Consider the following 27,973-nt stretch of genomic DNA (forward strand, 5'->3'; position numbering starts at 1 on the left):
ATGGTTCAGCAAATTCAGTCTGTGTGCATGGAGTGCCATGGGGAACGGATCAGTCCTAAAGATAGATGTAAAAGCTGCGACGGAAGGAAGATAGTTCGAGAGAAGAACCTAGAAGTGCATATTGACAAAGGCATGAAAGATGGCCAGAAGACAACATTCCATGGTGAGGGAGACCAAGAACCTGGTTGAAGCCCTGTGTGGCTTTCAAAAGCCATTATCTACTCTTGACAATCGTTATCAACTCTCATCCAGGTCAGATTGTCAAGCATGGGGATATCAAGCATTTGCTAAACAAAGGCATGCCAATTTATCGTAGGCCATATGAGAAGGGTTGCTTCTTAATCATCGAATTTAAGGTAAACTTCCCTGAGAACGGCTTTCTCTCTCCTGATAAACTTTCTTTGCTGGAAAAACTCCTACCTGAGAGGAAGGAAGTAGAAGAGACTGATGAAATGGACAAGTAGCACTGGTGGACTTCGATCCCAATCAGGAAAGACGGTGCCATTACAATGGGGAAGCATGAGGATGATGAACATCATCCTAGGGGTGGTGTTCAGCGTCAGATCTCTTAATGGGACCAGTGAAGAATAACACTGCTGCTGGCATTTTATATGCAGTAGTGAATGAGTGAAGGACTATAATCATAGCTCACTACTTGCTATTGTTTTTGTTTTAATATTCAACTATAGTAGTGTTTTAAAAGCTAAATGAAGAATAAACTCATATATAAAAGCTCAAAAAAAAAGAACACTAAGAAATATATGACATAAAAGTCATAGATAAAGAAAGAAGAAAGAAAGAAAGAAAGAAAGAAAAGAAAAGAAAAGAAAAGAAAAGAAAAGAAAAGAAAAGAAAAGAAAAGAAAAAACTATAGAGACCATTTGGATTCCGTAGGATACCTCCTTCCTACCATCCACCCCATTCTTCCCACTTTTCACCTGAACCTCTTTATGTATGTATACAAAAAGGACTGTCAAAGAGTGGCAAGGACTGTCCTTAGGTGCACAGAGAAGGAACAGGCTCCTGGCATTAGTTATTTCCTAGACAGAATTCTGTTTTCCCCATATTTTCTCTCTAAAGCTACTTAAGCTCTCCTCTTCATCTTACCCTTTATTCCTATTCAGGTCAACTCGAACCTCCTCATTCATTTCTGTTCTACCCTTTTACTAGCTTCTATCAGCTTATCCATGTTCTACTGTCAACAAACTACTCTGTCTTTTGCCTTTAATATTAATACACTTCTACTTTATTTTTTTTTGCCTTGCATATGAATGGCTAGGATTTTGCAAGTATAATTTGTTTATAAATTAAATTAAATTTATAAACTTAAAAGAGCTGGTAAATGTTAACAAATCTGTTTATCCCCACGCTGTAAGTTAGACACTATCCTCTCTTGCCACCCCTTCATCTTATCTCAAGCTTGGCTCTTCCTGGACAACCTATTTCTCTCATGACTTAGCTATCCATTCTCCTACTCCTTCAGCTTGCTACAACTGCTTCTTGCTCCCAAGGGCCACTACTATTACTAAAATGTATCTTGGCAGTTTACATTACTCACCTAAACCATTCCATCTGCAACATCTACCAAGGTCCAGGATACCCTCCTTCCCAAAGACTTCAATTCTACTTTGTCCCACATTCAGCCATTATTCTCAGTAACTTCAACAATGGATGCTGAAGTACTTTCTACAACCTGAGCTTCCTCAACTCCTAAAACCTTCAGCCGCACTTCAGCCACCCACACATATAAAAAAAGGAAGATAGGTCATCAATTGGAAGTGCAATACCCAGGATTATCATTCAGAGATCTTCTTTTTTGTTGTTTTTTAAACCACAACTACTTTATAGTTCTACACCTGCTCCTTATATCCTTTTGGCTTCCCTAGTCTCCCTTCACAATTTAAATCTGTCCATCAGCCATTTACTACTCCCTCTCAGAATATCATGACCTTCCATTACATTGACCATGCACCTCCCCAATGACAATCTTCACCATCTGTTTTCTTTACATCCGCACACTGGGTGTCAAGTGCCACCAGAAAGCTATGAAATCTTCCATGGCTGATTCATTCTAAATGTAATTCTCTATTTCATTGACTAATCCAAGTCATTTTCATATTTAAATCTTTAATCCCATCAAAAACTCAAATCTCTTCCATAAAATTCCTTCAAATCACACCTTCTCCACCTGTAATCAAATCCTCTTTACAGCTTCTAAAATGCTGTATCTTCATCCATCTGTTACTTCTTGCCTCTAGTTTTGGAAAAAGAGCTGTTGTTCCTCCTTCTTAAAATAAACTTAATACAATTCCTACATTCAACGTTTCCATATTCTCCCAACCCACTCAGTCCTTTACCTCCATGCACTGTGGTCTCTGAACTGCTCTCCTGAAGACCAAAAAACAATTGTATGTACCAAATCATATGACCCACCACCCAAGTCCTTATACCCTCTCTGGCAAGGACATGTGAACTACCTCTTTTGTTTTATGTCACTGTACCACAGGATTCTACTGTAGTCTCTCTAGTTGCTGCTTCGGTCTCCAAGAAGCACTGGTCCTCTACTTAGGCCAAACAGTGGATATTTTCCCCAAGTTCTGTCCTGGAGCTTTCTCTAATTCTCTCCCCCTTCAGCGTCTCATCCCTTAACATTGCTTCTACATTTTCATTCCTCATATGGATATCCTCCCTCAGCTCCCAAAAATAACCTTTAAACCATCCCCCTCTGCTACAACCTAATGTATTCCTTAGGAACTGGAATATGTGATGATTTCTTTTTACCTGTATTCTTCAATCATTGCTTCAATTAATACCTTAATTATTAGTCCAAATAACTTCATTGCCATTATGACGCTACCAAATCCAGAATTAGTGGTAGCTTCAAACACCAACTCTAGGTACATATTCCCAAGTCTCTACTGGACCTCCTTCCTCAGTTGAATCCGGTATTTCTAACTCTGGCTAAATAAGTCCCCTTGCATACTTCCACTGGTGCCTCACACACTGGTCATGTGTCTTAAAACCAAAGTAATTATTCTCCCCCACCAAAATAGTTCTGCTAACTGATCCAATAATTTTTATTAATGGCACTACCATCCTCAGTTACCCAAGAAAAGCCCCAAAATTTCCCTTCTCTTTCTCTTTTCCTCTAGTTCCCCAAAAGCCACTTGCCATCAAACCTTCAATTCTTTCTTCTATATATCTCATTTCTTTTATTCCCACTACCACCACCACAACTTAGGTTTTCTACACTTCACACTTCTGTCATAGCCTTTTGACTTGTCTCCTAGTCACAAGGTTCTCTTCATTGCAAAAACAAAACGAAACAGGTCACCACATATGTCTTCTTAAATCACCTCATTTCCGCATCAAAAATCATCAATGGTTCCCCAATGCAAAGTTAAAAATCCTTAGACTTCCAAAAAATAGAAACTAGCCAACTCCCCAACAATCGTGAAATGAATAAATACACTGTGATATGTTCATAATAGAATCCCACAGAGAAATGAAAAAGAATGAACTACTGCTATATGCATCATGGATGAATCTCACAGACATATGATGAGCATAAGAAACCAGACACAGATGTATGATTCCACTAATAAGAAATTGAAAAACATAAAACTACTTTGTTGTGATAGAGATCAGAATAGTACAGCTGACCCTAAACAATGCAGAGGTTGGGGAGCCAACTTCTCCCCACAGTGGTCAAAAATTCAGGCGTAATTTTTGACTCCCAAAAACTTTGCCAATAGCCTACTGTCGACCAGAAGCCTTACTGATAACTATAGATTAACACATATTTTGCATGTTATATGTAATATATACTGCATTCTTATAATAAATTAAAGAGAAAATATTAAGAAAATCATAAAGAAAATACTGTAATTATCAAAAAAATTCCAGGGCAGCTCTGGTAGCTTAGCGGTTTAGCGCCGCCTTCAGCCCAGGGCATGATCCTGGAGACCCAGGATCAAGTCCCACATCAGGGTCCCTGCATGGAGCCTGCTTCTCCCTCTGCCTGTGTTTCTGCCTCTCTCTCTGTCTCTCATGAATAAATAAATAAAATCTTAAAAAAAAAAAAAATTCCACTTGTAAGTGGATCTGTACAATTCAAACCCATTGAATGTTGTTCAAGGGTCACTGTAGTTACTTTTCATTGAGCGGGACATCAACTTAGAAGTGACAAACGAGAAAGCCTTCCCAGGTGTTGGAAATGTTGAACTGGATGGCGGTTACGTAAAGGTCTACCTACAAAAACTCACTGTCTTGTAACCTTAGGATTTCAGCACTTTATGTACATAAAGTTGTAACTCAATAAATAAATTTTTAAAAACCCATTTAGACTAGATTGTGATGATTCCTCTACTTTACAGCCTTATTTCCCTCCATTCATAACATGAACCCTAAATTCCAGCTCATCTAGACCACCAAACCCTAAATGCATCCGCAACTTTTCTGTCACTCATTATCACACTCCCTCTTTTTGGAATACCAACCCTCACCACTTGCCTGCTATAATCCTTTAAGGCCTAAGCTACACACCAACTCCTCTCCAGTCGAACCTGCCATAGGTACTTCTGTCATGGACAGATGTGTACACATTTTTGTCCCTGGATAAACTCCTGAAGAAAATGAACTGTGTCATTTATAAACATATATCCTTCACAATGCCTACCATGGAACCTTGTGCACAGTAAATATACAAAAATATTCCCTGAAGAAATTATTGCAATCCCTCAAAAGCACCCTTCAATCTCACCCCTCCTTCTCAAACCAATCCATTACTGTCTCCACTTGCAAATCACTCCTCTGTTTACATATTTAATCATTCAACAAATAATTGAGGACCTGCTATATGCAATAAACTTTAACTTCCCACTCAAACATCCCCCACTAACCTACCCCAACCTATATTCCAGTTTCAGTTGCTGCCTTTTTAATCTTACCACAGCTCTAAATTTCCAGTCATCCTCCCCTCCGCTCACCATCCAATCACATTCTCCCCCCTCATTTCTAGTCCTACTGCTATCAAACAAATTCAAGCCCTTCTGAAGTTTCTCCAGTAGCCTCCTAACTGCGTTTCTCACCCCCCTCAATCTTACTATACCACCACACTGCCGCCAATCTCCCCTGTACAGTACAGCTATCATCAGATGAAGGTATTTAATATACAGGCTTTTATTCCATTCTCTACTCAAAAAAGTTGAGTAGCTATACGTTAATGATACATGAAAGTACTTTAATCCTAAATTAGCATACTTTAATCCTCAAATCGTCACCATAACCCTTGCCAGAAGGTATAATAATTATCAATTTCTTGATGAGAAAGTGGAGTCTCAGAAAGGAAGTAATTCTCTCCATAATCATAGCACAGGTAAAACAGAAGGGCCAAGACTACAACCTAGCCTGTTTGCTTACTAAGCACAACATTAGATCAAATACAAACTACTTGGCTTAGCTTCCAAGGCCATCCATTTCCTACCCAACCCCACTGACTCTTCCTACCTTTTATCATATTATGGCCTATTCACGAACTCTGTGTTCCAAGCTATAAGTTGTGATCAATTGTTTAGTCATGAAATCAGTGTGTGAGCGCCAGCCACCTTTTTTTATTTTTATTTTTTTGCCAAACAGAGCAGAATGGGAAACATACGCGTGCATCCAGCATGGTAAGGGATATGGTTATTGAAGCTTTTTGTTTTATACATACACATATTCATACATGCATATTATTAGCTGAAGATGTGGATCATGGTAAAAAAAAAAAAAAAGTTAAACACTAACTCACTATTTCCCATAAATCCTTGGCTTTCTCACCTCCAAGTCTTTGTTTTTGCTAATCCCTCAGATTGGAATGCTCACTTTCCAGATATTTCTACCAGCCAGAATCCTATCCATCTCTTCAAAGACTAGCTAAAATACCACTTGCATGCCATTAAATGTAGTCCCAGGTTTTCCCCTAGTCAAATGTGTTTTCCGACCTTTTAACTTGAGTAACATCGTTTTCCTTCTATGTTGATCATAGTGGAGTTATTTGTGCACAAGTCCAGCTCCACTGCTAGACTATAAATCCCAAAGGATTTATTCCTGACTACACTGAACAATGCTTTTACATATAGCAAATGTTCATTATCTGTTGACTGAACTCACCCCATCATTTTCTGAAAACTGTTACAAATCCACATCATAAATAAATTCTGCTACATTCTAAACTCCTGTTTATTCTTATCCTTCAAATTGTCTTACCATCTTCCTCCCAAAAATAACCATTTCAAGTAATCCTTTACACTTTCAATCTTCTTTGCTTTGCACTAAACATAAGCTATCATATATCAATAATCTTGTTCTTCTTTCATAATCATACTTTCCGTGGAATAACACCTTTCCTTCTCCATCTGGTTATCCTCCACTTTATTCCTAGTTTCCTAGCATTCATAATAATAGACCTTATATTTTTTAAACAGATTCTTCTTTCATTTTCTCTTCAACTAGACTTCCTCAATTATTTCAACTCATATTATAGCATACATTTATCTGTCAGCCCCATTAAATCCTTTGCAGAAAAGGCAGGTTATGAATAAGTAAACTGAAACTATCAGAAACATATAGATCATTTAGAGCTCCTAAATTATCTGATATTTTCTCATTCATTCATTTATTCAACAAGCATGTGTCTACTAGACATATGCCCTCAATTCTCTGACTATTCTATTCTGTAATTCAGAAAGCAGATTTGAGAAAAGCACGCAGGAAAATGCCAGGATAGCAGAGCCAAGTTGACTCATGCTCTTCACTCACAGAGACCAAGTAATTTGTGGGGTACAGGCTCATAAAAGGAAAAACTAAAAGTTACACTAGACATAGATGGAAACAGACCCCCTCCCTTCGTTGTTCCAGGGAGCTCAAAATCTACCCAGCAAAGGAGAATTTGAAGAGGAACAAACCAGTAGGAGTAGCTAAAATGAAATAGGCAGAAAGCATTTAGACAAAAATAGATCCAGACTCTAGGTTCATTCTAGGGCTGCAAGAGAAATTTGGAGCAATTTAGTTCCTCTCCTGAGATCCCTAAGGAATCCTTTCAGATATCTAGCTAAAGTATGGTACACTTAAATCCTTTCCCCAAACCTCAGCCAATATTCATTTCTCCATTCCCTGAACTCCTACAGCATTTACTGTCCATAAAACTCACTTGGGGTCTTAACCATAAACCATCCTGTTCACAGTAATCAAAGTGTTTGTTAACAAATATACCCAGAATTTATTTACATATTAAACTCAGTGAGACCCTCTGGGAGGTACCACTAGCCCATTTATTCACTCTAACCATCCAACCATCTGATGCACTTCACCAACATTTATTCGATGTTTGACTACCTACAAGTGAAACGATCACCACTGCTCAACATATTTCCAACTTCCTCTCAAGGAGAGTGTTTTCCAAAATCAGTTAAGTCAACCAAGAAAACCATTCCTATTTCTGTGACTAGCTGAATTTAAACCAAAACTATTCTTTATTCACTCTATTTGCTATTGACAGATCTTCAGCTTTTTTTTTTTTTTTTTTAGAGGACTTTAGCTATTTACTTGAGAGAGAGTGAGGGAGAAAAGAGAGAACACAGGCCTGGAGAAAGGGAGAGGCAGAGGGAGGAGCAGACTCCCCACTGACCAGGAAGTCCCCGTGGGACTCCATTCCAGGGTCTGAGCTGAACCCACTGAGCCACCCAGGGTCCGATCTTAAGCATTTCTAAAAATCAAATCTTTCAGACTAAAAAGATTTGTCACCAATGAGACTATTCAGAGTAACGTTATGCCTCCTATTATTTATAACTGTGCCGTTCTGAAGGGATAATGAACTCTGAGGGTAGGGACCATGTTTAACCCACCTTTACAAGTCCAGTCCCCCCACAGCACACAACAGGCACTAAATAAATAAATTCATAGAAGATGCTAGAGGCTCAAAAGGGAATTCAGAAAAAGTGATCCAAAAAAGTTCTGAATGCTACTAGTAAAAATGACTACCAAAATACATAAATTCTCCTCTGGAGGCATACTTTTGATTTGTTTTTTTTTTTTTTTTTTAAATCAACTTTCTGAAATCTTACACTATTACTAAATTACTTCATAACTGTCTTTCTCCGCCTAAAAGAATAAAAATACCATAAATTCCTTAAGGGAAGAAATTTCACCTAACAGTTTTTTATTATCATGCCAAAAATGAATTAAATCAGACATATTCTTAAAACAGCTAAGTCTCTATAAGCAGTCATTTAGGTAAGAAAATCCAAATTAAACCAGTCACCAACTCCAGATCCAGATTTAAAATTTACTCAGATTGGTGTGCCTGGGTGGCTCAGTCAGTTAAGTGTCAACTCTTGATTTCCACTTAGGTCGTGATCTCAGGGTCATAAGACTGAGCCCTGTGTGAAGCCTGTTTAAGATTATCTCTGGGGCATGGGCGCCTGGGTGGCTCAGTCAGTTAAGCATCTGCCTTCAGCTCAGGTCAAGATCCCAGGAGTCCAGGGCTCCCTGCTCAGTGGGGAGTCTGCTTCTGCTTCTCCCTCTGCTCCTCCCTCTGCTCCTCCCTCTACTCCCACATTCATTCCTTCCCTCCCTCTCCCTCTCGTCTCTCCCTCTCTTCCCCCCCTCCTCCTTCACAGGTAAGCACATGCGTTCATTCTCTCTCTCAAATTAATAAATAAATAAAATCTCTTTTTTTTTTTTAGAAAAAGATTATCTCTCTCCCTTCCCTCCCCGCCATGCTCTTTCTCAAAAATAATAACAATAATAATAATTTACTCAGCTTAAACTAGCCTCAGATCAGACAAGAATCTTTGGTCCCACCCCTTCAATGTTTCAGCAGGATTTTTCCAGTCCCATTCTAATCCATTCTCTCTTCTTCCCTTAAATCTAAAGGCTTCAGCAGTCAGCTATCCCCTTTGTCCCTCACTCTCTCAAACACACAACACACACACAATTTCGTCTACAGTACTCCCATGGTACTTAGCAATTTGACACAGTCCCATTATTTTAACTAACAGTGAACACTACTTTCTATCAGTCATTCAACAGGTATTTAATTATAAGCACTTAAAAATCAAACTGTTTTGAGTTTCCCCACAGATAAAAGAAAGTCTGGGCTCCAGGGTAGGTTAGTAGCCCTTTCAAAACAAGGAGAGAATAATTCCCATAAGCAAATACAAGATTTAGCAGTATATAATCTGCATGTGAATGCTGTTCTTATCCAAAGTAAGGATTCTCCAGAGGTGAGGTTACTTAAACAAGACTTCTGAAAAGGGGAGCAAGTTTTCTTTCTATTCTCCCCATCTGTCGACAGACTTATTTTGTTGGTGACATTAAACCTCACACCTAAATTTCAAAAATCGGTATTTTATGAATCAACCCTAAAATATGAGCAGCATACTTTCTTCCACCATTATTCTCACCATATTAGTGACTTAAATATGCAAATTTCCTTGTAACTGCCACAAACCTCAGTCTCACCACTGTAATTTTAAATCTCTTTCACATCAACTATATCCAAATGTCCTCAGAATCCTTTACCCTTTCTTTAGCCTCCTACAAAATTATCACCACCTCCATCATACCCTGACCTTCATCCTCTTCCCCCTTTTATCACATTTCCCCACCCCTCCCTCCCTCCACACATTATCCACACCAATTTATTCCTTCCTAAAAACTCCTGTAATAATTGCCACAGAAGCCTGGAAAGAACAATCAAGGGTCATTTTAATCCATTCCCAGATTCCCCACTCTAAAACTCTCCAGAAGACTGTCAAAGAACACTGCACAGTCGACCTGTAACTAATTCCAAGATGAACAACTATCATTGCCGAGCAACTCCTCCTCAGATCTGTAACCAGTAACCCTTATGCGGCAAAGATGTTGTTTCCCACAACCCAATGTTTCTTACAGGTCCATCCCTTAAACTTCACTTTACCTTCTCACCCAGTCTATTTCCAGTCAAATTTTAAATGCTCTCTCTTTAAGCACATTATCTAAAGATGTAAAGAGAGCGAATAAAAAAAGGTAAAATAATAACCATCAAAGGCTTGAAAGGAGGAGAATGGGGATAACGCCAGCGACACAAAACCTTTCCATTCATAGAAGTCTTCTGACTCCTTCACAATGTCATTTTGATCAATCAAGAAATAACAGTGCACGCACATTACTCGCAGACCTGAGGAAAAGCATGATAAGAACTACAAAAACTAAGTAGTAGCCTCTGGAAAGTGGGACCGCAATAAACAGGTGAGACAGGGGCTATTGCTTTTCGTTATAAGCTCCCTCGGGACAATTTTACTTTTTAATTATGTATGTATATTATTTCATGCAATTTAAAAGGGAATAAAAATAATAATGACATGCTATATTTAAGTCTGTTAAACTTCAAAAATTAAGTGATAATATACAGTGCAGGTGAGGGGAAAGAAAACAGACCCTCTCATTCTGTGATGATAATAAAAGTGGTTATATCCTACTACATAATATGCTGAAGCCCTTGAAGAGAGTAAACCTAAATGTACTGACAAAAGTTTTCCAAATTAAAAAAAAAAAAATCTTGGATTATTTCCATTAAAATTTTTTTAATAAAAGCCCCTCTCATCTCTAATGCTAAATTCTCAACCTCCTTTAGATACATTTGCTAAACAAACCAATCACTGAATTTTCCCATCCCTCTCCCAAATTTCTTTCCATCTTTCCCATCAGTCCCTCCACCCTCTATCTACTTCCAGAAAATGATTTTTTCATACCACCGTCCCCTCAGCTGAATTAATATCACAGTGTAATGTGCAGTCTTTCTTAATAATAAGAAGTGAATGATTTTTCGGGTAGATCTTTTAAAAGAGTACGGGTCTAGCTTCTATTTGCCTCTTGAAAATCTGGTCTGGTGGAAGCTCAGCAAATCCAAGAGGCCCTGGTTCAGTTCCTGACGTGGAAATGCTAATCCTCCCTGTAACCTGGCTCTAGAATCGTGCAGTCTCTTCAGGTTCCCCTAGACCTCGAGACAACCAGTCCTGACCTCCTTGCAACCTAAGACCCACACAGATATTCTAGATCCTCCACTCTGCAGGCCCACACCTTGCAGGCTGATGCATTCTCCTCAACACCACAATGCCCGCCTCCGTGAGAGTACACATTCAGGCGCCGGGAATAGCAGAGGGTCTCCCACCCGCCTCGGAGTTAGGGAACCAATGATTCGGACTGATCTGAGCTCCAAACGCAGCCTCCAAAGAAAGGCCACCGAGCACCGAGCACCGAGCACCGACCCCCACCCCCGCCCCCACCCCCTCCTCCACCACCAGCACCACCACCACTGATTCTAAGCCTGGGTACCGCGACCCAGGGCGGAGAATGTGCCATCAGTTCTCCTGGACCAGATAAGCTGAAGAAGAAAACCGCCAAGTCCAGTAATTTCCATTCCGGCGTTGCCGTCCCCCCGGCCTCTAGCAGATGACAATACTTCCAAATCCGCTAAAATCTGAACTCCTCGCTCGGGGAGGGAATCCCCTGCAGGCCAGGCGTCTCCTTACCGTCCGTTTCAGGAATTCTCCCGGTCGCCGGCGGCGCAGGGCTGCGAGGTCCCAGACCACGACCTGCGGGCTCACCTGGCTGTCGGTGACCCCCGAGCACTGCGGGGCCGCGACTTACCAGGTGTCACCTACAGGGGAGCCCCAACAGGTCCGGAGCCAGGCCAGCCCGGCCCGCCCGGGGACTCCCCAGTCCCCGGCCCGACCTCCGTCGCCGCCAGCGCTACATCTGCCTACGCTACCGGGCGCCCTCCGCGCGGCCTCCGGCGCCGAGCACTTCCTCCGGCTTCATCGCGGTCCTCGCTGGGCGCCGAAACTCCTGGGGTCGCCTCCTTCCCTCGCCGCGCGAGCGCCTCGGCTCCTCGCACGGCGGCAGGCCCGCCGCGGCCGCACAATGAGCGCCCCGGGCTCCCCGGGCTCCCCGGGCTCCCCGGCCCCGTCCGCGCCGCCGCCCCCCCGCCCCCCGCGCCCCGGGGCACGCTCGGGCTGCACGGCCGCTGCGGCCTGCGGCGCGGAGGGCGCGGAGGGCGCTGCACCAGGCGCGGGGCCCAGGCCGGCGGCGGCCCCGGCCCTGCACACCCACACCCACGCCCGCGGCCTCGCGCCCGGCCCGGACGCCGCCGCCCCCCGCCCGCCGCGGCCCCGCGCCCCGCCGCCCCCGCCGCCCCCGCCGCCGCCCCGGGCCGGCCGCCCCCTCCCCCCTCCCGGGCCCGGGCCTCCAGGCCCAGCTTTACCGCGGGCGGCCGCCGAGTCGCGCGGTCCCCGCCTGCCAGCGGCCGCAGCTCCAGCCTTCCCCGCGGCCCGGAGAGGAGGGCGAGGGGGGAGGGGAGAGCACTTCGGCTGTGGCAGCTCCGGCGACGGCTCCCACCCCTGCGCCTTTCTCCTCTTCCTCCCCCTCCTCCTCCTCCTCTTCCTCCTTCTCTTCCTCCTCCCAGAGCAGTCGAGACGCAGACATGCCGCGGCTAGAGCGCCGCCGCGGTCGCCGCCGCCGCCGCCCGCGCGGTGCATTGTGGGACGCCTCGCGCCCCGGCCGCGCTCCGCGCGGCGCCCGCCCCCGGCGGCCCTGGGGGCGGGGGGGACCCGGCGGGGAAGCCCCGGCGCCTGCGTGTGGCTGCGCCCCAGCCGCGGGGCCGCCGGGCGGGCGGGGAGGGAAGGCGTCCGAGCATCTCGGCCGGGCCGGGCCGGGCGGGGGCAGGGCGGGGGCAGGGCGGGGGCAGGGCCGCAGCGGGCGAGGCGCCGACTCGCGGGGCCTCGCGGCCGCCTCCGCTCTCCACTCTCACCTGCCGTCCCCAGCCCACCTGCGCTCGTGGACCCCGCCCCGCAAACCGGCCGACGCCGTCGGTGCCCGCACCCCGGGAAGCAGGAGGTGAGAACCGCCCGGCTCCTGGGCAGGTGCTGCGCAGGGCCCCGCAGGTGTGCATCCCCCCCCCCGGGCCCCTCGCGCTTCACCTGGAGCCCCCCCTGGGGATTCACCTGGGCCCCCCCCTGGCGATTCACCTGCCCCCCCCCGCGCTTCACCTGGGCCCCCCCCCGGCGATTCACCTGCCCCCCCCCGCGCTTCACCTGGGCCTCCCCCTGGCGATTCACTTGGGCCCCCCCGCGGCGCTTCACCTGGGCCACCTCCCCCCCGGCTTCACCTGGACCACACACCCCCGCGCTTCACTTGCCCCCCCTGAGCTTCACCTGGGCCACCCCCCCTAGCTTCACCTGGGCCACCTCCCTCCAGCTTCACCTGGGCACCCCCCTGGCGACTCACCTGGGCCACACACACCCGCGCTTCACCTGGGCCACCCCCCCCCCCAGCTTCACCTGGGCCACCTCCCCAGCTTCACCTGGGCCCCCCCGCGCTTTACCGGCCCCCCCCAGCTTCACCTGGGGGCACCCCCCCGCGCGGTTCACCTGCCTCCCCCCCCCCCCCCCCCCCCGGGGCCGGCCAGGCAGACTGAGCTGCAGTCGCAGCGCCGCCCCTCCCCTTGGGGGTCCTTTAAGTGACCTCAGCCGAGCGGTGGTCCTCCCCGAGGACGCCCTCCTTCAGCTGAGGCTGAGCACCCGGCCTGAGCTGGGCCTGAGCTGCTCGGCTCGCCTCGCGGGGACGGGGACGGGGACGGGGACGGGGACGGCTCCCAGCGGCTCCTCTCTGCGTCCCCACCTCGGGCAAGGTGGACCAGGCCCGCCGCCTAGACCTTGAGGGATCGGAGCCTCGGAAACTCACCACGGGACGAGACGCCTCCCTCGCCGTCCCCTCCGAATCCCCCGAAGATGTGTTCAGCATCCCTCTGCGATCCGTAACCGTAAGGGAAAGGAAAGGGGTCACAGTGTCTATGCGACCATTTCTGGAGTTCTCCTTCCCTCGTCCACGCCCACCTTCCCACCCCTTTGCCAACTGCACGTTCATTGGAATAGTGCTTTTTGGCGAAACTCCAAACTCCCGCATTCTGCGCTTGAGATGGCGCTGAATTAGATTAGTGTCTGCAAGGTTAATGTTCCCCCAGGCCGAGCCTTAGTAAATCGCGATGCCCGTTTAGAAATAGCGGAGGCCCCTGAGGTTCAGCCTAATTTAGACACAGGTAACTAAGAAGAGCACGGATAAGCCACAGTTCCAGCATCAGCTCTCCATGTGATTTGTCCAGTCGAAAATACAAATTTTCATAAGATGATGGGGCATCTCGTGAATGCTAATTGCAACAAAACAGTGATACGAGGTAAGGCAAGAGACAGTTATCTGGAGGATAGGCTTCTGGCAACTTCTAGCATCTGCAATGGCATGGAATTCAGATGTTAGAATATAGAACACCTCTGGCAGCAAAGAAGCAGACTCTGAATATTAGGTAATAGGAAAACTAATAACTGAAAAAGGATTGAAGGCCTGGCAATCCCACTCAGTGGGTTAAAATTGGTTAGTTTGCGGTGAGGAGTAGATCTAGTTCTCTGCTCAGCACCACAACAGAAACAATAGAGAAACAATTGCCTAACAAGGGCCGACTAAAGAGCACCATAGAGGTATGACATCAGGAGTGATGATGGGGGGACGCCTGGGTGGCTCAGCGGTTGAGCGTGTGTGCCTTCAGCCCAAGGCGTGATCCCTGAGTTCTGGGATCGAGTCCCACATCAGGCTCCCTGCAGGGAGCCTGCTTCTCCCCCCTCTGCCTGTGTCTCTGCCTTTCTCTTTCTCTCCCTGTGTCTCTCATGAATAAATAAATAAAATCTTTAAACAAAACAAAACAAAAAAAGGAGTGATGATGGAGACCAAGTTTATGGCTTTTCTAGGTCAAACTTCTGGAAATATTTCTCAGCCCCAATTTGCTTCTCCATGCCCCTCTAGCTCACCTCCCCAAATGCCAGTCTCAGGCATTCAGCCTATTTTCCTTTCCTTTTTTCCTTAAAGTTTGAAAATAATTACAGACTCGCAAGAAGTTGCAAAAACACTACACTCATATTTACCCTTTACCCAGCCTCCCCTAAAAGTGACATAAAGTTCAAATAAGATGTCAAAACCGGGGCAGCCCAGATGGCTCCGCAGTTTAGCACCGCTTTCAGCCCAGGGAGTGATCCTGGAGACCTGGGATCGAGTCCCATGCCGGGCTTCCTGTGTGGGGCCTGCTTCTCCCTCTGCCTGTGTCTCTGCCTCTCTCTGTGTGTCTCTCATGAATAAATAAATAAAATCCTTTATTAAAAAAAATGTCAAAACCAGGAAATTGATGATGGTATATTACCTCAAACTAGACCACAGAACTTACTTACCTTTTATCTTTTTCTTTAAGTCTGCATTTGTGTGTGTGTGTGTGTGTGTGAAGTCTTATTCCACGTATGGATTTGTGTAACCACCACTACAACCAAGAGCTAGAACTGTTCCATCCCCACAAAAGAACTCCCGCCTGCTACCTTCTTATATTCACAAATCCACCTCCCCTTCCATTCCTCCTATTCCATCCCTGTCCCCTAGTAACTACTGTTTTTCATCTCTATAGCTTTGCTATTTCAAGAGTGTTATATAAATGGAACCACACAGTATACAACCTTTAAGACTGATGTTTTTACCTAAACAGAATACCCTTGAGGACCAGCCAGACTGTTGTAGATAGCAAACATTCACTCCTTTCTATTGCAAGCTAATACTCTATTGTATGTACCAGGGTTTGTTCATTCATTCCCCAGGTGAGGTACAGTTGGGTTGTTTCCAGGTTGTTGTTTTTTTTTGTTTTTTTTTTTTTGCCATTACAAATAAAACTGCTATGAACATTTGTGTACAGGTTTTTGTGTGAACTTAAGTTTTCATTTTCCTGGCATAAATGCCTTGAGAGTATGATCAGTGGGTCATGTGGTAAGTATGTATTTAATTTTTTAAGAAACTGTCAAACTATTTTCCAGAGTAGCTATATCATTTTACATCCCCACTAACGATGTATGAGAGATCCAGTTTCTCCCCCATCCTCACCAGTGCTTTGTATTATCACCCTTTTTTGTTAACTGTTTTAACAGGTATATAGTTCTCTCTTCCCAAAACTGGCTCCTGAACAGGATGCCAGACATCTCTGTAACTCCTCCTTTCCTTGGTATGCTTTTAAACAAGCATACAAGCTCACAGGCCCTTTTTGTTGAAGGATTTCATCATGTATCGCTGTAAAGAAACACAACTCTTAAGGGTAAATTATGTTTCTTGAAACACTAAGTTTATATAGCTTATGTCTCTTTTAGTACCCTTTTTGAGATAGCTCCAGGAAACCTCTGTCAAGTGGGCCTAGGAATGTCTTCTGGGAGATGTCCACATTAGACTAAGCTACTCAGGAGACAGTCCACAGGTACCAAACTTCAATGCCCAACCAGCCAAGCAGGTAACATGAATAGATGACACAAGCCAGATGCAAAGACAATTGACAGTGGAGGGACTATGAAGAGCCAGAGCTAATCTGAAGGGCACAGAAACAAACTACTCATTTCCAGCTGATGATTTCCAAGCGGGATGTGAAGATCAGAAAATGAAGAAAAATTAGGAATCTGAATTTTGGGGTGAACTCTCCCAAATATCTATGTTGGCAACTAATTCTACTTTAAAACAGGAAAGCATGTCAGACAAAACATGTCTGTGGGTCAGACTCAGCCTACAGCCAGCATTGTATCTTTTTTTTTTAAGATTTTATTTATTCATGAGAGACACACACACACAGAGGCCGAGACACAGGCAGAGGGAGAGGCAGGCTCCATGCAGGGAGCCCGACGCGGGACTCGATCCCAGGACTCCAGGATCACACCCCGGGCCGAAGGCAGATGCCCAACCGCCGAGCCACCCGGGAATCCCCCACCAGCATTTTATCTTATCTGATGTGGACTAACCCAGAGAAGGCTGGCAGCACTGCCCTGACGGGGAATTCTGAGTGCCTCCCAGGGCCTCTTTCTGTTCCTCTGGTTCTGGAATGGCTTCTTTCAGCCTTGTGCCTCTGGCTTCTGTTGGAAAGGAATGTACCCTCTCTTGTCCCAAAGACTTCACCAGGTCTTCAAAACCTTCTATACCAACCATCTTCCAAATTTCCTGGACTTCCCAGGCTCAGGAGTATGTGGAAGCACTATCTTCTCTACCCATATGGTTGCCTGCGGCACAAGCTATTCATGAAGGCTGTTTCTACCTAATGGGAAAACATGGGCTTCTTTTTCGCAATGCTCTAAATCCATAGCCTTGTCAGAGATTGGTCCAAAGGAGCCTGCCCCCCACCACCACCACCACCCCGCTACATCTTGTCATTCCTACTAGACCCAGGGAAACGGCTTTTCCTGTTCCCATGGGCCATCTTTTCCTGAGACCCCTTCCCTTGAGTTCCTGCTGCAGATCTGAAGGGCACTTCACATCATTGATATATTCTAAAATTAATGACCAAGATAGGGAAACAAATTAAGTGCTCATCAACAGATGAATAGGTAAAGAAAAGGTAGTGTGTATATGCAATAGAATATTTATTCAGGCTTTAAAAGGAAGGAGATCCTACCATTTGTGACAACATGGATGAACCTAAAGGACATTGTACTAAATGAAATAAGCCAATCACAGAAAGACTGCATGATCCCACCTACATCAGCTATCTAAAATAGTCTCATTGAAGCAGAGAATACAAAAGTGGTTGCCAGGGGCTGTGGGGCAGGGGAAATATGGACTCAGAGCATGATCCCAGGATCCAGGATGGAGTCCCACATCAGGCTCCCTGCATGGAGCCTGCTTCTCCCTCTGCCTATGTCTCTGCCTCTCTCTCCGTGTGTCTTTCATGAATAAATAAATAAAATCTTTAAAAAAAGAAAAGAAAAAAAATTAATTAAAAAAATAAAAATATAAAAAAGAAAAGAAGAAAAGAAAAAAAAGGCCTTGTAACAGAATCATATTGGCAAGAAAGGAAAAAATAAAGTCAGACATTATGAAGATAATATCCTATTAGGACCCGGTGGTTAAATCCACAGCTGCAACTAAACCCTCCTGGATTTGAATCCTGCCTCTGCCATTTACTAGCTTTGCAACCTTAGTAACTTTACTTCTCTGGGCTGTCAAGTGCCCCATCTAGAAAATGGGACTAATAATAGTACCTTCGTCTTAGAGTTGTTAAGAATAGCAAGTATTAATACATGTTTTAGAACAATTTCTGGCGCAGAGTTGAATGTTCTGTATTTTTTTGGATACAGATGGTCCCTGATTTCCAATCACTTGGCTTACGATTTTTCGACCTAATGGTAGTACAAAGGCAATATGTATGCCAGACTTCAAATTGTGCAGTTTGATCTTTTCCCGGGCTAGCAGCGTACAGTGTGATGCTCCCTCATGATGCTGGACAGCGGCTCCCGGTCAACCACAAGACCAGGAGAGTAAGCAGCAGGTACGCTACAACAATTCTGCACCAGGTGGCCATTCTGTTTTTCACTTTCCCTACAGTATTCAATAAATTACATGAGATATTCAACATCTTATTATAAAACAGGCTGTTGTGCTAAATGGTTTTGCCCAACTGTAGCCTAATGGAAGTGTTCCAAGCACGTTTAAGGGAGGCTAAGCTACGACGTTCAGTGGACTGGGTGCATTAAACGCATTTTTGATTTATAGTATTTTCAACTTACAAAGGGTGTATCAGGACCTAATCCCATCATAAACTGAGGAAGATCAGCGTTATTATTCCTGTTCTTGTCATTGTTATTGTCACTGCTAAAAGGGACACAAGTATGGTGCTGAACCAAATTTCCTAAAAATAAAATTTAATGGGGAAAAAAAGTCAGTTCCGCAAGTGGATTGAGGCAAGGGAAAAGAGAAACTATACAAGTACTCCCCCGAAGATTATTTCCATGGAGAAGTATTTTACAGAATGTTTAGCATGGGGAATAAAAACGTTATATGATAGCTAGATGGAGCTAGGAAAAAAACTAAGCAATTAAGCTGCAGAGAAAATATGTAACATTATTCAAAGAATTTATTTCTGAGCATAATCTTTGCCTGAATAATTTTATTTATAAGGCTGATGAAATTGGTCTATTGTGAAGATGCTTGCTATTTTCTACTCAGAAAATACCAATAAATTAAGTTCCTACCTCTTCTCTCTCAAAGTTCAAGCAGAATGAAGACAAATTAACTACTCATATATATTAAAGCTGTGGGTTTTATAAAAAAGAAAGAATGGCAATTGGAAAGTTTTATTATTCTAGAGCTTTCAAAGATTTCATACATTTGCTGACTGCCAGATAGTGCAATATAAGGCCCAGATGAATTTTTCTTTCTTATTTTTACTATTTTCTTATCATTTAAATTAAAAAAACATGTCACAGGGATCCTTGGGTGGCTCAGCGGTTTAGTGCCTGCCTTCAGCCCAGGGCGTGATCCTGGAGTCCCGGGATCGAGTCCTACATGGAGGCTGCTTTTCCCACTGCCTGTGTCTCTGCCTCTCTCTCTGTGTCTCTCATGCATAAGTAAAAAATCTTAAATAAATAAATAAATAATAAAAAGCATGTCAGAATTTTGGACTTCCCAGAAAATAATAAAACTACCCTGTCCACTGGAAGACCTGTGCAATAGAGTGTAGACATTTTCATGTGCTACACCGAACACCTAATACTGTAAACATACTATAATAATGTCTCACATGGAAAAAGAGAAAATGCTGGGGTAGCAGTAAGCCATAGCTTTTTTTTTAATTAATTTTTATTGGTGTTCAATTTACCAACATACAGAAAAACACCCAGTGCTCATCCTGTCAAGTGTCCGCCTCAGTGCCCGTCACCCATTCCCCTCCAACACCCACCCTCCTCCCCTTCCACCACCCCTAGTTCGTTTCCCAGAGTTAGGAGTCTTTATGTTCTGTCTCCCTTTCTGATATTTCCCACACATTTCTTTTCCCTTCCTTTATATTCCCTTTCACTATTATTTATATTCCCCAATGAATGAGAGCATACACTGTTTGTCCTCCGATTGACTTATTTCACTCAGCATAATACCCTCCAGTTCCATCCACGTTGAAGCAAATGGTGGGTATTTGTCGTTTCTAATGGCTGAGGAATATTCCATTGTATACATAAACCACATCCTCTTTATCCATCATCTTTCGATGGACACCGAGGCTCCTTCCACAGTTTGGCTATTGTGGCCATTGCTGCTAGAAACATTGGGGTGCAGGTGTCCCGGCGTTTCATTGCACCTGAATCTTTGGGGTAAATCCCCAACAGTGCAATTGCTGGGGCGTAGGGCAGGTCTATTTTTAACTCTTTGAGGAACCTCCACACAGTTTTCCAGAGTGGCTGCACCAGGTCACATTCCCACCAACAGAGCAGGAGGGTTCCCCTTTCTCCACATCCTCTCCAACATTTGTGGTTTCCTGCCTTGTTAATGTTCCCCATTCTCACTGGGGTGAGGTGGGATCTCATTGTGGCTTTGATTTGTATTTCCCTGATGGCAAGTGATGCGGAGCATCTTCTCATGTGCATGTTGGCCATGTCCATGTCTTCCTCTGTGAGATTTCTCTTCATGTCTTTTAGCCATAGCTTTTAAAAATGTTTTTAGTTAAGCTTTGAAGAGAAAAAAAAACTTTTCCCCTAAAGTATTATGTATGCACCTACAGCACCCTGATCACTTTCTCTCCTTCTAGACTATATGGATAACCTGGATCACCTCTTAGAGCTGGTCCTAGGGGCGTCTGGGCAGCTCAGTCGGTTGAGCATCCAACTCTTGGTTTTGACTCAGGTCCTGGGCTCAGTGTCATGAGATGCAGCCGGGGTCCTTGCTCAGCTCAGAACCTGCTTGAGACTCTTTCCTTCTCCCTCTCCACTGCCTCCTACTCCTCCCCCCTGCTCAAGTACACACACAGGCTCCCTCGCTCTCTCGCTCTCTCGCTCTCAAATAAATATATAAAATCTTAAAAAAAAAAAAAAAAGAACTGGTCTTAAACTTTAGCTGCAGTGGCTGCACTGCTACGTGTGTATGCATAGGACATTGCACATTGCACATACCCTTGGATCCCCACAGTTTGGCCCCCCTCCCAGCTCCCGCTGTATAGTATGACTAGTTAGCAAGCTGGTGACCTCCACAAAGGGAGACACAGCCATTTAATCTCTTGCCAGACATCACCCTCTTAGTGCAATGCTGTACAGGTCTCTCTCTAAAGAGCCCTTGCTACCTCTGCAGCCAATCAACTTAATAGTTTGCTTTTTTTTTTTTTCCCCTGGGTTTTTGTTTTCCTTTCTTTTCTTTCTAAATGAGGTGTGAAAAAGCTCTAGGTTCAGCTGAAGTTCCTGATGAAGAAACACACCTGAGATTTTTTTTTCAGTGATAAAATCTGCAAATTTGTATTTCAAACAATGTTGCCAAAACTTGATGTAAATTCCCTTTTCCTTTTTTCAGCTTAATGAATTCAGCCTAAATCTTTATAACATGTGTTCCATGTCTTAAGAATATATGTACATTAACAAACAAACAAACAAACCAACCTGGGCACCTGAGTGGCTCAGTCAGTTAAGCATCTGTCTTTGGCCCTGGTCCTGATCCCAGCGTCCTGGGATGGAGCCCCACATCAGGTCGCAGCTCAGTGGGGAGCCTGCTTCTCCCTCCCCCTCTGCTCTTCCGCCCAGCCCATGTGCTCTCTCAAATAAATTAATTAAAAAAAAAAAAAAAAAAAAAAAAAAACCCTACCCTGTTGCTAAACAATTGTGGACACAACACAGAGAAACACTTTTTGTTTCCCAAAAAGTGACCATTTTCCTAGCTACCGATGTTCACTATAAACCTTTATTACAAACCCATGTACATGCAAGGCTCAACAAAAGAGGTAAAAGAGGTACAGGGTTACCCTAAAGTTCATCAGCTCTGAGGTAACTATGGTGTGAAGGGATTCAGAGGAAGACATGAGTGAAGGTCAAGATGCACAAAAGCACAGGAATGAAGTACTGGGGGGGAAGCTGTGTCACCCTTTCGTTGATAACAATTGATGTTGCATAAAGTCAACCATTTTACACTTTCCTGAAGATTATATAGCTATGTAAGCTTCATTCTTCCCTTATGAAAAAGAGGGGAAGGGAGGAGCTCAGAAATCAGCCGATTTGGGCTTTAGTTCTGTTCCTAAGAAAATGTTTCAATGTCACAGCTAAAGTCATTACCTGTTTAGCCTCAGACCCGCTGCCATCTGAGCCTGCACGTGTGCCCCCGCAGACCTCTAGCAAGGATGGCTATGGCATCCAAAATCCTGGAGTCCCAGGATCGAGTCCCACACCAGGCTCCCTGCATGGAACCTGCTTCTCCCTCTGCCTGTGTCTCTGCCTCTCTCTCTCTCAATGTCTATTGTGAATAAATAAAATAAAATCTTAAAAAAAAAAAATCCTGGAGACCAAAGGGAGGGCTCCCAGTCAGCATGGAACTGGTAATATTTCAGGCATTTTGTTTCAAAGGCCAGAGAGGTGTGCAGTGTATTGGGAAAGTTTCCTTTTTTTTTTTTTTTCTTTCTAATGTTTTGGTTGTTTACAAAATTAAACATCAGTTATTTGGAATTTCCATTTATACCAAATATCACAGTCCCCGAGATGCCAGGTAGTAGAGCTATTACAGAAAAGAAATAGTTGGGATGCCTGGGTGTCTTATTTGGTTAGGTGTCTGCCTTCAGCTCAGGTCATACTCTCAGGGTCCTGGAATCAAGCCCTACATGGAGCCCCACATCATCCCAACATCTTCAAGCTCCTTCCTCAGTAGGGAGTCTGCTTCTCCCTCTCCCTCTGCTCCTCCCCCTGTTCATGTGTGCGCTCTCTCTCTCTCTCTCTCTCTCTCTCTCTATCTCAAATAAATAAATAAAATCCTTAAAAAAAAGAAAAGAAAAGAAAAGAAAAGAAAAGAAGGGCAGCCCGGGTGGCTCAGCGGTTTAGCACCGCCTTCAGCCCAGGGTGTGATCCTGGAGACCTGGGATCGAGTCCCACATCAGGCTCCCTGCATGGAGCCTGCTTCTCCCTCTGCCTGTCTCTCTCTCTCTCTCTCTCTCTCTCTCTCTCTGTCTCTCATAAATAAACAAAATCTTTAACAACAGAAAAAAAATAGTGCACGTTATACCAATTCTCTTCTATGCAAGACCTACATTAGGACCTGTTCTGGTGACTGAAAGAAATCCAAAGGGGATTTTCGCTTTTACCAAAAAAGGCAAAAAGTGAAAAGAGTTCAGGGCTCATTCTGCAGCGAGCTGTCACCCGGCAGCACGCACCCTTGGCCCCTCAGGCTCCTTCCCCGGGGACTACACCCAGCATCTCAGCATCCAGCCGCCACAGCTCTGAACTGTGTCTGTGACCACCTGTGCTTTCTCTCGACTTATTCTGTGCATCCGTTAGCAAGATGTGTCCCTAAGATTTCAGAAAGGCCTAAGAGAAGTCATTTTTTGGGGGGGTCTGATAATGCTCAAAACTTTTTTCATATACATTTGTGGCAATTGCTTCCTTGCTTTATACCGTTTCAGCTTACAAAAGTTTTCAAAGGAATGCTCTACCTCCAGATACTGGGGGGAAGAACTGGGCATAATAAAATGACATTAAATGTACTGAAAACACGCATGGGATATGGATTTTAATATTAATTCAAATATTTGATATTGACCTTATAGCTACTTCACACTGAGTAAGAGAAAGCATGCCCAGATCTGTCTCCCCTCTGTGCTGTAGCTTTCCCTACAAACCCCATCCTCTGTCACCAGAGGGACCAAAAGTCTCTTAGGCCACAGACAGACATTTTACCTCATTTCTGACCTCTTCCTGGGCAGAGAAGAGAGAACAATGTCATGTGAAGCAAAGACATTAGAATTTGAGCCTACCTGTCTCAAATAGCAAAACCAAAGGTAATGTCCCCAGGGCGAGGAACAACCGTCACTGCTGTCACTCAACTATGTTTTCTGAATGGCTGGTATGTGCCAGAAAACGTGCTGAGTGTTAGTGACAGTCGTTTCCTTGAGAAATCTGTGTATTTGTTTTCCTATTCATTAACCAAATTAATACTGCTTGTCTGGCACCAGACACTTAATACCAGAAGTGCCATAGTAACTACAGCACTCCCCCTCCCCAACAGGAGCCGGCAGTCTTTGGTGGGAGCACAAGATGTGAAGACGACACTTGCTTCAGGGGGATGCACTCTGAGCCAGGGAAAAGCAGGGGATCCCAGACCCAGCGTCTCGATGGCTTCTCCCAGGTGACATTCATGCTGCACCTGAAAGGAGGTGACTTGGGGGTTCTGGTAGAGTTCTGGACCAAAAAGGAAGCAGAATGCAGTAGAGTCCTAGAGCCAGAGAGCTCAGTGCACCCGGGGACCTGCCAGTTATTCAGAATGAATGAGCGCAGGAAGTGGTAAAGAGAGACAGAGAGAAAGAGGGGGAGGCTGGGCTGGTGGAAAGCACCACTAAGCACCGCAGTGGCTCACAGGCCCAGCAGAAGCATCTAACCTTTGTCCTGAGAGCAGGTTTCCCCCAAAGCACAGCTGGGGTGGCAAGGAAGAGGAGTGTAGGCAGCACACAAGCCAACACTTTTTGTTGTTGTTGTTGGTAGTTAGTAGATTTAATATGCATTTGAAAAATATATGACTCATGCATCTGACATATCACTTGTCTTAGATTATTGCTTAAGGTGAGGCTGAGTGACAAGAATGATTCAATTCACAGGCAAAATATTAAATATGATCTATTAGAGTCGGTACATGAATAATCATAAATGACTGATGTTGGGGAAAACAGCCTAAGACCAAGAGAGTTCCAGGGGAAGATTTCATGCAGGGAAGCAACCTGAGCAGACTTCCGAGTTGGAAGGAAGACTCTGGCTGTAGAGAATGCTAGAGTAGCATTTGTCAAACCTCCAGTTACAGTCCAGACTCTGAAACCAAGTTTAAAGCTGTAACTGGCAGGGAGTTTCTCAGTGAAATATAATGGGATCGAATAAATAATATCACACAGTATCACATATAACACGACACACGCACGGGTACACATACTCGCAGTGGTGTGTTCATTTGTTCATTCACTCAAGTAGTTTGCACAGAGCATATACCATACGCGAGGTACATAGAATCCAGCTGCTGAACACGATAGCGTCCTTGGGCTCACAGGGTTGACACATTGGTGAGGCGAGGACACAATGAGACGGCAACCAAATACATACATAAGACAATATTCTTTTTGCAGGAAATTTTTTAAAAAGATTTTATATATTTGAGAGAGAGAGAGGAGAACAAATGGATGAGGAGCAGAGACAGAAGCAGACTTCTTGCTGAGCAGGGAGCCTGATGCATTACAGGCCTCAATCCCAGGACCCCAGGATTATGACCTGAGCCAAAGGCAGACACTTAACCAACTGAGCCACCCAGGCCCCCCTGGTGTGCAGGAAATTTCTACATACATAAGACAATTTAAAAGATGGTAAGTTTTTGGTTTTTTTTAATTTAATTTTTTAAATTTAATTTAAATTCAATTTATTAACATATAGTGTATTACTAGTTTCAGAGGTAGAGTTCAGTGATTCATCAGTTGCATATAACACCCAGTGCTCATTCCATCAAGTGCCCTCCTTAATGCTCATCACCCAGTTACTCCACCTCCCCACCCACCTCCCCTCTAGCAACCCTCAGTTGGTTTCCTAGCTAGGAGTCAAAGATGCTAAGATTTTAAAGGCAGTAGATCCAAGAGAGGAATGTCAGCTCCACATAGGCTGTTTCTCACTCTGTGTCTCAAGATTAGAAATAGTGCCCAGAACATAATAGCTGCTCAAACATATCAGTGGAATGAATGAATGAGAGATTTTGTTGGTTCAACTTAAGGAGTAACAATAGAAATTAAGAGAAATAGATGGGTTCAGGGCATTAGGGTAGCTCAGTTGGTTAAACATCTAACTCTTGATTTCAGCTCAGGTCATGATCTCACGGTCGTGTGATCAAGCCTGGCATCTGGCTGATCAAGCCTGGCATCTGGCTCCACGCTCAGCAGGGAGTCTGCTTGAGATATTCCCTCTCTCTCTCTCTCTCTCTCCCCCTCTACCCCTCTCCCTGTTCATGCACTCACTCTTGCTCTCTCTCACTCTCTCAAGTAAATAAAACTTTAAAAGAAGAAATATATGGGCTCAAGGATATATTTAAGAGATAAAATATATTTAAGAGATAAAAATATTTAAGAGATAAAATACACAGGGCTTAGTGTGCAAAATAGATGTAGGGGCTGAGAGACAAAAAGAAGAGGAACTGGCCTATTCTAGACATAGTAACCAGAGTGATCATGGGATTTCTCCACTTAAACCCTCCCACGGCTCCCCACTGTCCTCAGAGTAAAACCCAAAACTTTACAATGGCAATCAGACTATACGTGATCTGGCTTGGGTACCTCCCTGACCTCATCTCTAATCATCTCCCCCTCGTTCTCTCTGTTCCAGCCGCACTGGCCAACGTGCTGTTTCTCAAACCCCCAGTTCAATTCCTGGACAAGGCTGTGAACTGGCTATCCTCTCTTCTTGAAATGCTATTTTCCCAAATATTCATATAACACAGTCCTCGTCCTTGGAGGTGTCTCCTTCTTCATAAGATCTATTTCTGACCGCCCCGTCTAACACCACAATTCACTCTCCATGGCATTCCTTGGTCCACCTGCTCAGTTTCCCCAAAGGCATTTGTTGTGATACATATCTCACTCTAACACGGTATATAATTTATTTATTATCTTCATTGTCTGTTTCCCCACAAGACTGTAAACTCTCCTAAAGCCTGTAACACTGCTTGGCACATTGCAGGTGCCCCATAAAATGTTTATTAAATAAAGAAATGAAAGATGACGCTTAGTTTTCTGGTTTGAGCAACCGGGTGGATGGTGACTCACTGAGGCAGGAAACACAGGAAGATGAGGGATTTAGTGGGAAAAAGCAGTTCAGTTTGGGACATGCTGCCTCTAAGTGTCTTTGAGACCAACACCCAGGTGGGAATGACGTTTAGGCAGTTGCATTTATGGGCCTGGCGCTAAAAAGAGGGTCACTGGAATATAAATTCGAGGGTCTCTGGATTACAGATGGCATGTGAATGGGTGTCACTGGCAAGAAAATGTATGTAGAGAAGAGAAGAACTTTGAGAAAAAGTAGGAAGGGCGAGAGACAGCATGGTCGGGAGAACCCATGAAACAGAGAGAAAGAAGAAACAGGGAATGAGGAGGAAAAACAGGAGTTGTGAAGTCCGTGGGAAAGTCCTTCTAAGGGCAGCCCGGGTGGCTCAGCGGCTTAGCACCGCCTTCAGCCCAGGGTGTGATCCTGGACACCCGGGATCGAGTCCCACATCAGGCTCCCTGCATGGAGCCTGCTTCTCCCTCTGCCTGTGTCTCTGCCTCTCTCTGTGTGTCTCTCATGAATAAAGAAATAAAATCTTTAAACAAATTAAAAAAAAAGGAAAGTCCTTCTAAGAAGGAAGTTATATTAGTTTTCTGCAGCTGAGGAACCATTACCCCAAAACTTAGTGGCTTCAAACAATGCACCTCTAACATCTCACTCTTTCTGTGGGTCACGTGTCCATGTACCACTTAGCTGGGTCCTCCGTTTTAGGGTATCCTACAAGGCCACAAGCAGGGTGTTAGTCAAGGCTGTCGTCTCATCTGAAGGGCTGACTAGAAAGGGATCCCCTTCCAAACTGCTAGCAAACTGTTCCTATTATTGGCAGGATTCAGCTTTCTGAGAGCCGTTTGGACAAGGGCTTCTCAACTATCTCATCCTTCTCAACTATCTCACAACCCAGGAGCTTGCTTCAACAGAGCAAATGCTCAAGAAGACTCAGAGGAAAAGTGTAAGCAAGTCTTTCATAACTTAACCTCGAAAGTGCCACGTCATCCCATCTCACTTTTGTCTTACTCTCTTCATTAGAACAAAGTTCCCAGGCTCAGCCCACACGCCAGGGAAGGGGATTACAAAAGAGAGTGAATACTAGGAGGTGGAGATCA

General features: G+C 44.6%; 2 protein-coding genes across 7 annotated transcripts in view; one reads left to right on the forward strand and one right to left on the reverse strand.

Moving 5' to 3' along the window:
* LOC140597849 (uncharacterized) lies at positions 1-26,651 on the forward strand. Its single transcript, XM_072748516.1, has 6 exons — positions 1-163; positions 253-356; positions 11,568-11,928; positions 12,275-12,918; positions 24,094-24,241; positions 26,433-26,651. Exons 1-6 carry the CDS (start codon positions 1-3, stop codon positions 26,540-26,542), a joined length of 1,530 nt encoding a protein of 509 aa, XP_072604617.1. The 3' UTR covers positions 26,543-26,651.
* ZNF148 (zinc finger protein 148) overlaps positions 1-27,973 on the reverse strand; it is a 169,538-nt gene that overhangs the window by 106,643 nt on the left and 34,922 nt on the right. Inside the window, exon 3 of one of the 6 annotated variants that reach the window (XM_072727989.1) lies at positions 13,765-13,828. The gene's annotated coding sequence lies outside the window, so the exon portion shown is untranslated. Of the gene's footprint in view, positions 1-11,555; positions 11,893-12,286; positions 12,565-13,764; positions 14,053-27,973 lie in introns of those variants that run through there. The other 5 variants (XM_025990218.2, XM_072727782.1, XM_072727843.1 and 2 more) reach the window with 5 other exon arrangements.

This window comes from Vulpes vulpes, chromosome 1 (genome assembly GCF_048418805.1).
Source record: "Vulpes vulpes isolate BD-2025 chromosome 1, VulVul3, whole genome shotgun sequence".
Classification (NCBI taxonomy): domain Eukaryota; kingdom Metazoa; phylum Chordata; class Mammalia; order Carnivora; family Canidae; genus Vulpes; species Vulpes vulpes.